Source organism: Diceros bicornis, chromosome 25, assembly GCF_020826845.1.
Source record: "Diceros bicornis minor isolate mBicDic1 chromosome 25, mDicBic1.mat.cur, whole genome shotgun sequence".
NCBI classification, from domain to species: Eukaryota; Metazoa; Chordata; class Mammalia; order Perissodactyla; family Rhinocerotidae; genus Diceros; species Diceros bicornis.
In genome coordinates, this window is record NC_080764.1 from 15583697 (window position 1) to 15597075 (window position 13379).

Below are 13379 nucleotides of genomic sequence, written 5' to 3' on the forward strand. Positions count from 1 at the left end.
GTGGAGGATAAAACAGCATAGTCGTGACCAGTAACTACCTCAAATTGTCTTATTGCTTATTCAGGCTTAAACTTATTAGAGAAGCAGTTTCCTGATTGTGAAGGAAAGAACCTAGGACTTAAATAAAACAGAGAAACAGGAGCAGGGGCTGATTCTGGTCTTGCCATCTATGAGCTGGGTGACCCTGAGCAAGAACAAGTCAGTGTCATGTCACGTACTTCTTAGAGCTTTGGCTTGTTCCCCAACCTCTCATAAAGCCCTGTTTTGAATATCAAGAGAGAGAACCTATGTGAAACATTTCCGTATTTTATTTATTTTACACATACGAATGCAATTCTCACTCAGCGTCAGGCTCTGTTCTACGTTTTTTCAGATATTAATGCATTTAATGCTCATGTGACCCCATGAGGTGGGTACTGTTATTATCCCCATTTTACAGACAATGAAACTGAGGACCAATATGTTAGGTCATGGCTCAGGGTCACAGAGGGGATGGGTAGGGCTGAGTTTGAATCTGGTCAATCTAGCTTTAGAGTTTGAGCTCTTAACTGGAAGAAAAAAGTTACCATTTTGAGTATCATTATTCTTATTTTTATTTTTAATCATCATTTTAGGTGACCATGTAGACATTGTTATCATTACTGTGATGTCTGTAATCATCTTCATCCCCCCCAAGTATGTGTTTGTGAGGTGCTGAGTGTAAATAGTGGTTATAAAGGCCTGGATATTAGTGTTCTAGTAAGAGTTAAGAAAATAGCATGGAAAAAAGAAAAGAAAAAAATGGTAACTATACGAGGTGATGGATATGTTAATTAGCTTGACTGTGGTGATTATTTCACAGTGTATACCTGTATAAAGCATCACCTTAAATGTTTACAATATACTTAATATACACCTTAAATATATACAATTTTTATTTGTCAATTATACGTCAAAGCTGGGGGGGGGAAAGAAGAAATAGCATTGACATGTAGTATCTGTGAACAGGTAAGAGATCTGTGCTATTTGGTCATGCACGTATATGTGAACCCAAAGAGAACTGATTCGTATAGTTCAGATGCTAAGCATCACACGGGCCATTGTATTTGACTTTCATCCCAACCCAGTACAGTAGATGCCATTATCCCTGCAAATGGATGAGTAAACTGAGGCTCAGAGAGGTCAAATAGCTTGTTCAAGGTCACAGGTGAGTAAGTGATGTGTGTGGGATTCCAGCCTTGGCTCTGCCAACCCCTAGAATCCATGCTGCTTTTACCTACACCACAAGGCCTCTTGATTTTTCTGGAAAGTTGCTCTGTTCTTCTCCCTTGGAGAGCTTTTCTGACGTGATACTGACTTGGCCTTGAATTTTTCCACATCATCAAGGCCGCTTGTCCTCCCTAAACCAAGAACTCACACTGAAAAACCCTCATTCTGGCTGCAGTGTTTTTCTGCGATGAGTTCTATTAAATCTCTAAGTGTAACAGATTTACTGAGCATTCGAGTTGCTGTCACAGGCTCTTTCTTTTTCTAAAATTGCAATTCCGTTGTAAACGTAATAATTAAGGATTATTTCGCCTCAGATGTCCCTGTATATTTTAATAAAAACAGACTCTGGATTGCCTTGTAGGGGCTGTGGCACATTTCTGACAAAATAAGAAAGGAAGGGCTGGGATAAAGCTGGGGTTTAATCATCTTTGCCTCTTTTATTACCATATTTATTGCATCCCAACCTGGAACAGGGGAGCAGTTAAGGAAACCAGAGGCAGCAGGAGTGTTGCTCATTATGAGTTAAGTCTGCAGGCTCTGCTGAAGATGAAGCGTACACACTGGCTTCTTCTTTGCTGTAAAAGTGTGATCTGGTCTGAATATAGAAGGCACCTAATGTCTGTGTTGTTAGAAACCAGGCAAGCTATGTGGGACCTGTTATATTAAGATGTGGACCCAGACTGGCTTGTTCAGGTAGAAGCCTTTTCTCATGGACTGAAAGCCGTGTTCCCAAAATGCATATATAGCTCGTGACTGGTATAAAAGACTATTTTAGATGTTGTAAAGATATAAAATTAAATACTATTGAATCATATATTGAGAAAATTATTCCTTTTGTGATTCTTCTGAATGAATTCTTGTTCTCTTGAGTTGGTGACATTCACTTTGATGTAGATATGTCTTGAACATCTGTCTACCTCTTGGTAATTTCCCTGCTAATTTCTGAACAAAAGAGAATAGGATGGAGGCTCCTAACCTTTGGCTGATTTTAGAATTTGCGGGGCCTGTCATTAAAACTATTTCTTACCTTCCTGAATGCAAAATAAGAGAAGTCACACATGGATGAAATGGATGAAATCTCACCTTTATTGCCGGTAGTCCTGAATCGTTGGATGTTCTTTTAATTATTTTGTTTCCCCCCAAAGCTCCAGTAGATAGTCGTATGTCATAGTTGCACATCATTCTAGTTGCTGTATGTGGGACGTGGCCTCAGCATGGCTGGAGAAGTGGTGCATCGGTGTGCGCCCGGGATCTGAACCCGGGCCACCAGTAGCAGAGCGCGCGCACTTAACTGCTAAGCCACGGGGCCGGCCCAGGATGTTCTTTTAGAAGTGCGTACAATCAAGCTCTCTTTTTTGTTCCCATGAATTGCGTTTACTTTCTGGTCAGAGGCCAGCCTGGACAACTGCAGGCCTTTCCTGCATAGGCAAACCATTTACTGTACAAAACAAGAAAGAAGCCCGGAAACAGTGAAGGAGACCAGGCCTAATTCCCTCTCCCAAACATAAAAGTCAGACCGTCCCTCCCCATCTCAGGCAAATGAGTAAGTATTAGGATATAATTCACATACCATAAAATTCACTCTTTAAAAGTGTACAATTTGCTGGTTTTTAGTATATTCACAGAGTTCTGCAGCTATCACCAGTATCTAATATTAGACCATTTTCATCATCTCAAGAAGAAACCCCTGTATCCGTTAGCAGTCACTCCCCATTTCCCCCTTCCCTGATCCTCTGGAAACCACTAATCTTTCTGCTTCTATGAATTTGTGTATTCTGGACATTTCACATACAGTCATGCATCACTTAATAGCAGCGATACGTTCTGAGAAATGTGTTATTAGGCTATTTTGTCATTGCGCAACCATCAGTGAGTGTACTTACACAAACAAGTAGATGGTATAGCCTCCTATACCTCTAGGCTATATGGCACTCATGGAATCACTGTTGCATATGCAGTTTGTCATGGACTGAAATGTCGTTATGTAGCGCGTGACTGTAAATGGAATCATTTCCTATTTAGTCTTTTGTGACTGGCTTCTTTCACATAGGATAATATTTTCAAGGTTCATCCACGTTGTATCATACGTCAGTGCTTTATTCCTTTTTAGTGCCCAGTAATATTTCATTATACAGATATTCCATGTTTTGTTCCTCTGTTCATCAGTTGTTAGCCACTTGGGTTGTTACTACTTCTTGACTATTGTGAATAATGCTACTATGAACGTGTTTGTACAAACTTTGGTGTGGACATATGTTCTCGTATATTTTTGTGTGTGTAACTAGGAGTGGAATTGCTGAGTAACTCAGCAATAGTCACTCTATGCTTCATTTTTTGAGAAACTGCCAAACAGTTTTCCAAAGCAGCTACAGTAATTTTACAATTCCACAAGTAACAAATGAGGGTTCCAGTATCTCCACATCCCCACCAACAGGTGTTATTGTCTATCTTTTTTCTTTTTTTTTGTGAGGAAGATCAGCCCTGAGCTAACATCCGATGCCAATCCTTCTCTTTTTGTTGAGGAAGATTGGCCCTGGGCTAACATCTGGGCCCGTCTTCCTCTACATTACATGGGACACTGCCAAAACATGGCTTGACAAGCAGTGCGTTGGTGCACGCCCGGGATCCAAACCTGTGAACCCTGGGCCACTGAAGCAAAGTGCATGCACTTAACTGCTGTGCCACCGGGCCAGCCCCCGCCCCCTTTTTTTTTTTTTTTTTTTTTGGCTGAGGAAGATTCACTCTGAGCTAACATCTGTGTCAATCTTCTTCTATTTTGTATGTGGGTTGCCACCACAGCATGGCCACCAATGAGTGGTGTAGGTCTGCACATGGGAACCAAACCCAGGCTGCCAAAGTGGAGCATGCCGAACTTAACCACTAGGCCACAGGGCTGGCCCTGTCTATCTTTTTTTTTTTTTATTTTAGCCATTTTAATGGTCATGAAGTCGTGTCTCATGGTTTCGATTTGCATTTCCCTAGTGACTAATAATAAAGATGTTGAGCATCTTTTCTAGTGCTTATTGGCCGTTTGTCTATCTTCTTTGCGAAATGGCTGTTCAAATCCTTTGCTCAGTTTTTAATCAGTTTACTTGTCTTTGCATTGTTTGAGTTGTAAAGATCTTTATATAGTATGGCTGCAAGCCCCTTATCAGACGTATGCTTTGCATATATTTTCTTTCATTCTGGGGTTATCTTGTTCACTTTCCTGATGGTGTCCTTTGAAGCACAAAAGTTTTTAATTTTGATGAAGACCAGTTTATCTATTTTTTCTCTCATTGTTTGTGCTTTAGCTGTCATATCTAAGAGACCATTGCCTAACCCAGTGTTAAAAGATTTACTCCTATATTTTCTTCGAAGTGCCTCTACACCTAACTTCCAGGTAATTGTGTCAAACTGTGACGGCATTTGGATCTCTTTGGGAATTATTCATTTGTCCATTTATTGATTCTTTTAATAAACAGTTACCGAATAGTTATATCTACAAGGTACTGTTATAAATCTGGGGATCAGATATTAACAAAATGCAGCTCCCGGTGCCAAGACTCCATCTAGCAGGGAACAGAGAAGTGAATAGTCAGTAGATTGTTGCAGACATCTAAGTTTTGAGCCCTGAATTCAGTGGGAGGTACTAAGAAGGAAATCTGGCCCAGGGGAATGGCTTCCTCAGAGCCATGGGGTCTAAATTGAGAACAGAAGGCTGGAAGCAGCTGGCAAGGCAACGTGTGGGTGGTTGAGGAAGAGACGACAGCATGAAGAGAGGCCTGCAGGAGAACTTGGCTAATCCTGGAACTGCACCGTGACCAGGCACTTTCTAAGCACTGGGGTTGATGAGAGTAAACAAGAGAGTAGATCCTTTGTGAAACCAGAGCATCTCTGCCCTAGACAGCTCACATTCTAGTGGAGGGCCGGAGATAGACCTGCAGATGAATGTGGAGATTTCCAGCTCTAATAAGTACTAAGAAGAAGCCAAACAGGGCACTGGGGCAGGGAGTGATGGAGGAGGGACAGGGGCACTTGGGATGGAGTGACCATGGAGGTCCTCTCTGAGGAGGTGACACTTGAGTTTACTCCTGAAGGAGGAGCAGGGGCTGATCACACACAGGCCTGGGGAAGAGAATGGCTGGAGGGCAGGGTTCAAGGAGGGAGTGGGCAGACATGAGCCTGGAGAGGTGGACGGGGTAAGATCATCCCGGTCCTCTTAGCTCCATGCGGGAGGCTGAACTTCATTTTGGTGACAGCGCAGGCCTTAGAGGATGGAGGATTGGAGGGAGCAAGCTCAGAGACAGGGAGAGGAATAGATTCATGACATATCACTGAAGGTCAGATAGGGTAATAATAGTTAACATTATGAAGTCCTTACTGCCTGCAGGTTACTGTTCTAAGTGTGTCATTCAATCCAACAATAACTATGAGGTAGGAGCTATTATTATACAGATCAGGGAACTGAGACTCAGAGATTAAGAAGCTTGACCATAGTCACATTGTTAGTTTGTGACAGACCAAGATAAGAAGCCAGACCGTTTGGCTTCAGGGACCCAACTCCTAACCATTAGGCTAAGCTACCTCTCAGGACTTGCCGTTGATTGGGTGTATGGGACATGGCAGGGGAGGAGCCCGGATGATGCTCCCATTTCTGGCTTGTGAGGATGGAGAAGTGGTGCACCTCTAACCGAGGCAGGGAATTCAGGAGGATGGGCACGTGTAAGGGGCCGAGAGAGGACAAAATGGGCCCCTGCTTAATATGCCAGGCATTGTGCCGGGGGCTAGGCTGCACCAGTGAAAGACACACCAAGTCTCTGTCCCCGTGGAGCTTACGGTCTTGAGGAGAGACAGGTACTAAACAGACACTCCGCAAATAATTAGTCACCTGGTATGTTAGGATGGTTGTAATTGGGGCCGTTTTTATTCCTAGTGGCCTGTGGGATATGAACGTGGGACCATCTGGTTTGTAGTTGGATTTACAAGTTTAAGCTCAAGAGACACGTACTGGCTTACACAGAGGCTCCAAGAAAAGTGGTCCAGGCGATGTTTTCAGGTGCTTTCCCTGTGGCCATTGAGAGGTGCAGGCGACAGGACCCACGTTCTCGTGATGGTACCAAAGGCACGGCATTAGCAGAACCCCACTGGGGATTCCGTCTCAGGAGAATGATGCCCGAGCCACTGCTGGTTAGCCTGCATTTGATTGCTGCGACAGTGTCAGCAAACTGTCAGGGACTCAGTGGTCACCTGGTCTGGGGGCCCTTGTGTGTCCTCTGATTAGGCATTTTCATAGTCTTCTAGTAAGGAAAGCAAATGAGGCACACTGACCCCTTTGACAATGCGAACACCTGGTCTTGCCCTAAAGATGAGCTGACATTCTTTCCAGATTTACTCTTCCTCCTGGAGAGAGACTTTAAATGGACCAGAAGAACCACACATGCAGGGGGAATGCCTCACAGGAATGCTTTCCACATCCTCCTCGAAGAGCCTGTTCTCTCACACACGCTGGTCCATCTTCTCCTTTGTAACCAGATTAACCTTCTGAATTGCAACTTTGATCTGCTGCCTGCCGAGCCTCCAAACCTTGTCTGGCTCTCTTTCTCTTAGAGAATGAAATTCACAGTTTATAGGAATTCACACACTCTGGCCCAGCCTGCCGTTAAGACTTTCTCTCTCTTTTTCTTTTTATCCTCCCTACTCCTGAAATACAGTAGGTGTCCAGTAAATGTTATATGATCCACCCAAATAAGACTATTGTTTTTTCACAGACATGCTGTGTACTTTCCCACCTGTTTCTTTCCTTATTCTATTGTATCCTGCACAATGCCTTCTTCCATCCTCCATCTTTTCCCATCCAAAGGTTCAGTTTAATTGCCACATAGTCCGTGGAAACTTCTAGATTCTCCACTAGCAAGAAGTGGTCTCTTCCACCCTCACACCCCTGTAGCTTTTGTGCTCCTCCTTGCAGAGCCATCCTGTACGGTTGTGCAGGCTGTGCACCATCCAACTTTAAGGGTACCCCTCACTTACTGTCTTTGTTAGTCTATTCAAATGGCTCCCTGGGAGGTACGCCAATCCCAAACTTTGCAGTTGTGTGTGGCATCCCAGTGTTATGGCACACCCACGTTCTAACGTTTGTATGGTTATTTGCCTGAAGAGAGGACTCTGAGCTCATTCATTGCCTTAATCCCTGTAATGCTCACATATACTTGCTGCTTGATAGCTCTTGGTTGGATGTTGATCGTTCAGCTCATTTTTTTGTCTTTGGATGGAAGAACTAATTGAAAATACTGTATTTGAAAAGTCGTGCAAAAGCAGTAGAGAAAATAACAGTTTCATAAGATGTTGATAATAGTTGTTGTAGTCATTTCGGACTTCTATAACAAGATACCACAGACTGGGTGGCTCATCAACAACAGAAATGTATTTCTCATGGTTCTGGAGGCTGGCCGTCCAAGATCACGGCACCAGCATGGTCTGCTTCTGGTGGGGGCTGCTTGCTGGTTGCAGACTGCCCACTTCTCGCCATGTCCTCATGTGGTGGGAGGAGTGAGGGGTCTTTCTGGATCCCCTTTTATGAGGGCATGAAGCCCTTTCAGGAGGACTCTGCCCTCATGACCTATCACCTCCCAAAGGCCCCACCTCCTGATACCATCACCTTAGGGGTTAGGATTCAATATATGAATTTGGGGGTAGTGGGGGGCACAAACACACAGACCACACCAATAGTTAACATATATTGAAATCTTACCACACACCAGGCACTTTACTAAGCACTTTATATGTATTATATCACTTAATCCTCACGATTACCCAATGTAACATTGCTTACTTACCGTTATTGTTCCTGTTTTGAAGATGAAAAAATTGAGGCCTAGAGAGATGAAGTGACTTGCTTACGGTCACTCAGTAGTTAATGCAGCCAGGGTTCCAAGCCAGACGTTCTGGAGCAGAGCCCCAACTCTGAACCATTGGTGCACAGTGTGCCATAGACTGTTTTTCCCTTCTCATGGTAATGTTAACGGTGACATAGGAGGAGGGGCGTGGCTTTCTTGTCCTGTTGCACAGGTGTTTGTTCAGCACCCGTGATGTACCAGCCTTTTTGCTGGGCACTGGGGATGGAGATGAAAAGATGCTTCCTGTCCTCGGGGGCCTCACCCTAGAGACAAGGAGTCAGGTGTTTGAATATGTATGATAACGGCATGCTGTAAATGGTCGATTCGCTTTTCATATGAGATGCCGAGTTAGCAGGAAAAGGGACAAGGGCGGGCTCAAAGAAGGTTTCCAGGAGGAGATGACTTACAAAGGGAGTTTTGAAGGATGAACAGGAGCTCACGGGACCTCCAAGTAGGGGCAGAGTATTCCGTGGAGAGGGAACAGCGCAAGCAAAGGTGCAGATGTGTGGAAAGCATGATGTGTTGGAGCACATATAAAGAGCCTGATCTGTTTGGTGTTGTCACTCCGTGTCTAAAATTATAGCGTCCTGGGCCAGCCCCGTGGCTTAGCGGTTAAGTGCACACGCTCCGCTGCTGGCGGCCCGGGGTTCAGATCCCGGGCGTGCACCCGACGCACCGCTTCTCCGGCCATGCTGAGGCCGCGTGCCACATACAGCAACTAGAAGGATGTGCAACTATGACATACAACTATCTACTGGGGCTTTGGGGAGAAAAAAATAAATAAATAAAATTATTAAAATTATAGCGTCCTTCCATTGTGGATAAAAATGCAAGTTGATTATTATACAGGCTTACCTTTATCCATTCTTGATACGTAAGACTCCGTTGTGGCTCCTGTGGGAAGGAGGCTGGTTAAGCCAACACTGAGGGCTAAATGGACCATCTGTCTCCCAGCAACTTTGACTAGCTGCTTTTGACTTAGCCTTCAGGCAAGTCACTGGCCGATAAACAAACATACCATCACCCCCTCACGCCACCAATCATCACTCAGGCCTCCTGGCAGCTTCTTATCGAGAAGCTTCTTATAGGGCAGACATGCCTCTTATGCCTGAGTATAGATGGTTTAATGGGAGAATTTGCAGTGTTCAGACAATGGGTCCCATGGAGAAATTCTGCAGTGCTGATTGCTTCTTCAACTCATTTATTCAGTTTATCAGCCTTGAGCACCTGTTATGTGTATGGCAGGTTGGCCTTGGATGATAACTTCCTTCATTTCTAGACTCATCCATCCAGGTCCACCTGGCTTGGCCACCCTCACCCTAAACTCGGTGTACCCAATCCAGTCTTTCTTCGATGTGCCTTTGTTCTTGTGTCCCCTGTCCCAGAGACATCACCACCAAACTAGGAGCCGTAGTGCCATCTACTTTTTCCTCTCATTTTTCCCTTGCCTAAGATCTCTTCTCCTGAAATCCCTCTAGATTCAGCTTCTTTGTTGCCCTTCCCCAGACAGTGTCTTAAATAGATTCTCATTTCACATTCACCTGAGCTAGTCTCCTAAATGATGTGTCCACCTTTATTCCCCTTATCTGTCCGCTCTCCACCACCCACCATCCATTCAATTCATTTTTTGAACTCCTACTATGTTCCAGACACTGAGCTAGATCCTGGGGCTATCCATCTGAACGTAACTGGCATGACCCCTGACCTCCCTGAGCTCACAGTCAAGTAGGGATGTGGACAAGTAAACAGGCGATGGCAACGTAAGGATGGGCACATGGTGCTAAGATGACTGTCCTTTAGGAAGGGCCCCTGACCGAGTCACGGGCAGGCAGGGAAGGACTCTAGGAGCAAACGGTGGCACACCTCAGAACTGAAGGCTGGGAAAGAGAGAACCAGGTGTTGAATGGGGAGTGTGAAGGGTCAGGGAGCAGGAAGGAAAGGGCAAGACCATGAGATTCATGAGAGCAGGGGTGGTGTGTCTTCCTCACCACCATGTCCCCAGCGTCCTGCTCATCCCCTAGCAGGTAGTAGGTACTCAATAAGTATTTGTCAAGTGAGTACGTGCAAGAGGATTTCCTGCCGAGCAAACCGAATATGCAAAGGCCCAGGTGGAGAGAGAGCATGGGGCATGAGAAACTGAGAGATGGTCTGTATGTCTGGAACTTAGGACAGGGCTGGGGAGCGACAGCACAGGAGGCTGAGAGCTCAGAGGCAGGTCATGTTGGTCCCCCACGCCTCGCTGATGAAGTCCAGGCTGTTTAACTGGGCGTTCGTTGCACTGCTTCCTATGCACTCTCATCTCTCTCCTTCTCTGCTCTAGCCTTAGAGACCCTGCCAACCACTTCCTCTCCCCACCACACTCTCAGCACAGCCTGGGCTCTGGCCACAGTCTCTTGTGATCCTCCTTGGATTGCATCCCTTCTTCGTTGGCTCCTGTCAAAGTCGTATTTATCCTTTAGGGCACTGCTGCCCCAACTAGTCCGCATCCTTCTGACCCAGTCGGAATTAGCCCTTTTTCTGTACTCCTATAGAACTTTGTGTTCTGTTGTTATTTTCACATTCTCATGTTCCACCTCACGTATATATTTAATTGTGGATCGCCTGTCTCTCTAAAGAGTATGAGCTCCTTGAAGTCGGAGGGACCAAGTCATTTTCTTCTTTAGATTTCCCAAAGGTGCTCATTCGTGGTATTACAATTTGTGTTGTTATTTTTACTAGCACAATAGTATTTATGATAGCAGTTCTTCTGGATTGAACTATTGCTTTGTGCCTGGCAGTGCCTCAAGGAGGCATATCTGCTGTTTATTATTATCCTAGCTATGTTTATTATTGATGTGCATTATATATTGCACGTATTATGTCATCTGATCGACGCAGTAGCCTGAGGAGGAGGTTTTCCTCAACCTCTTACAGAATGAAGGAGCACCAGGGCAGACGTGTGGTGGTTGGCCTGAATTGTGTCACGAACGATTTTACCCTCTCTGGTCCTTGGTTGTCACCTCTGAAATGCTGATTTTGGGGGAGATGCTTCTCTTCTTTTCTGTTCTGACATCCTCACCAGTAAGCCCCGGTTTGGTAACACACCTGATTTATTTGCACAGTTGCTGTTAGGAACTGGCCACCTGTGACGAATTGGTAAGAGTGCTTTTGTGGCTGGACTTGGAAGGCCTTCATTCTCCCTCCTGACTCTTCTGCTTCTCATTCCTGCAGGCGGAACCCTCTGCACCTCCACCTCATTGCCGACTCCATCGCAGAGCAGATCCTGGCGACGCTCTTCCGGACTTGGATGGTGCCCGCCGTGCGTGTAGACTTCTACAACGCAGATGAGCTCAAGGTACAGGCAGGAGAGAGAGGCACCCCCTGGCCTCCTCAAGATGGAAGCTCTTCTTGTTTATGGTTCAGTAGACTGCAGCCATGGCAGCAATCTCAGCTCCAAGTGGAAATGCCTAGGATATAATGGAGGTTGTTTGCCACCTGAATCTGATTTTGTCAAAAGCATTAAAGGGACCACTTCTTTAGCACAGAACGGCACGTTGGTCTGTGCAGCTCTGGCCACCAAGGCTTTCTGGGGAGGCTGGGGGCCATTAGCTTGGTACATATCTGAAAGAGGTCTGTGGTACTGTTGTCTAGAGAATTCCATCACCCAATGAGGTAAATGCTGAACTCAGAGTCCGATGGGCCCAGGTTTGAATTTGTCTTTTGTCTTAAGACACAAAGGAAGTAACCTATGCTTTTGCTAGGTTTGTTTTCTCATCACTGGAAAGGTGATTATAATACCAACCTCATGGGGTAATTAAGAGACTCAAATAAGAGAATATATGTGAATGTGCTTTAAAAGACTATGCTGAATAAATATTAAGGATTATGGTGTGCTAGAGGGTTTCTACCAAATGAGACCCATTTGGTTCTGTCACTCCTGTGCTTGAAATCCTTCATAATGCCACTTTGCCTGCATGAAGATTGAGATTCACAGTCTGATTAAGAAGTCCCACATATTCCAGCTCTTGGTTCTTCTTCCTGTCTCATCTGTTGTCCTTCCTGCAAATTCACCCTCTTTCTTAGCTCTAAGAAAGCACCTCTGGTTCTCTCTGCCCCCTCTTCTATGTTTGAGTGTTTGCTTATGCGATTCCTTCTATCTGACATGCCCATCCACTTACCTTGTCACAACTCCTACTCATCCTTCAGAACTCAGCGGCATTGCCACCTCCTCTGAAAAACCTTCCCTCGCTTCTCCAGGAAGGAGGAAGACATTTTTTATTCACTTGTCTGTCTACTGCTTTAGTGTAGAACCTTCTTAATAGGGGCAGGGGGCACATCTTATTCTTTTCTGTATTTCTGGAGCATCATTGGTACCCTGGAATGCTTGTGGATTTAACAAATTGCTGTTATTAGAGGAACATGTAACTTTGCAGATACACATTGATGTGCTGTCTCCAATCACCTTGGAAAGGACTAAACACCTAGGCTAGGCTGATTCTAGCAAATTGCTTCTCCCAAACCTCATAAAGCCATTAGCTTTTCATTTCAGAGCCATAACATGTCAAATAGATCACGGAGATGCCAGCCGGAGTTTCTGATTTTTCCCATATTTCAGGCTCTGAGGTTGATCGAGATGTTCAGAATTTCGCATTTGGGGATTGTCGTGGTAATTTGTGTGCCATTCTAATCTCTTCTGAGCTAAAATTGATTAACACTCTTAAAAAGGGAAAAACAAAATTTAGCAAATTGCGGTGCTAATTAAGGTGAAAGCAAGCCACTCTGTCTCCCAGGGTCTCAGCACCAAGACTGTGGGGAAAAGCAGCGGGAGGGGAGGGGCAGCATCTGGCACAGAAGGAAACTTCCGCCTCCTCTTTCGTCATTCTCCTTTCTTTTGGCAGCCGTGTGCTGTGTCCCTGGTGAGCCTGTGCCCTCTACTTTTTAAGAAATCACAAAGTGGTTGCACAAACCCCCAGTTCACATCCTGGCTTGCCACTGAAGAAACTACCTGATGTGGGTTCTGAGCCCTGGCTCTCTCAACTGTCAAATGTGGGCCACTGCGAGCCGCCCGGGAAGGGATCAAATGCGAGAACTCACGTGAAGGCCCGGCCGTGCCTGAAATGCAGCAGGGTCTTCAATGCCCACTCCCCCTTGCAGCCAAGGCAGCCTGGGGTTACAATGCTCCTGATTGTATGGCCTGTTATGAAATCCATGGAGAGTCGGGAGGTTGAAGGAGTAAGGCACCAGGGGCTATAATCTGCTCCAGGGAACCCCAGG

General features: G+C 45.3%; 1 protein-coding gene across 10 annotated transcripts in view; it reads left to right on the forward strand.

Annotated features, from left to right (window-relative positions):
• LARGE1 (LARGE xylosyl- and glucuronyltransferase 1) overlaps positions 1-13379 on the forward strand; it is a 535223-nt gene that overhangs the window by 255720 nt on the left and 266124 nt on the right. For all 10 annotated transcript variants that reach the window (XM_058568473.1, XM_058568475.1, XM_058568472.1 and 7 more), the window contains one exon: positions 11337-11460. In XM_058568473.1, coding sequence (XP_058424456.1) covers positions 11337-11460 — 124 coding nt within the window. The remainder of the gene's footprint in view (positions 1-11336; positions 11461-13379) is intronic.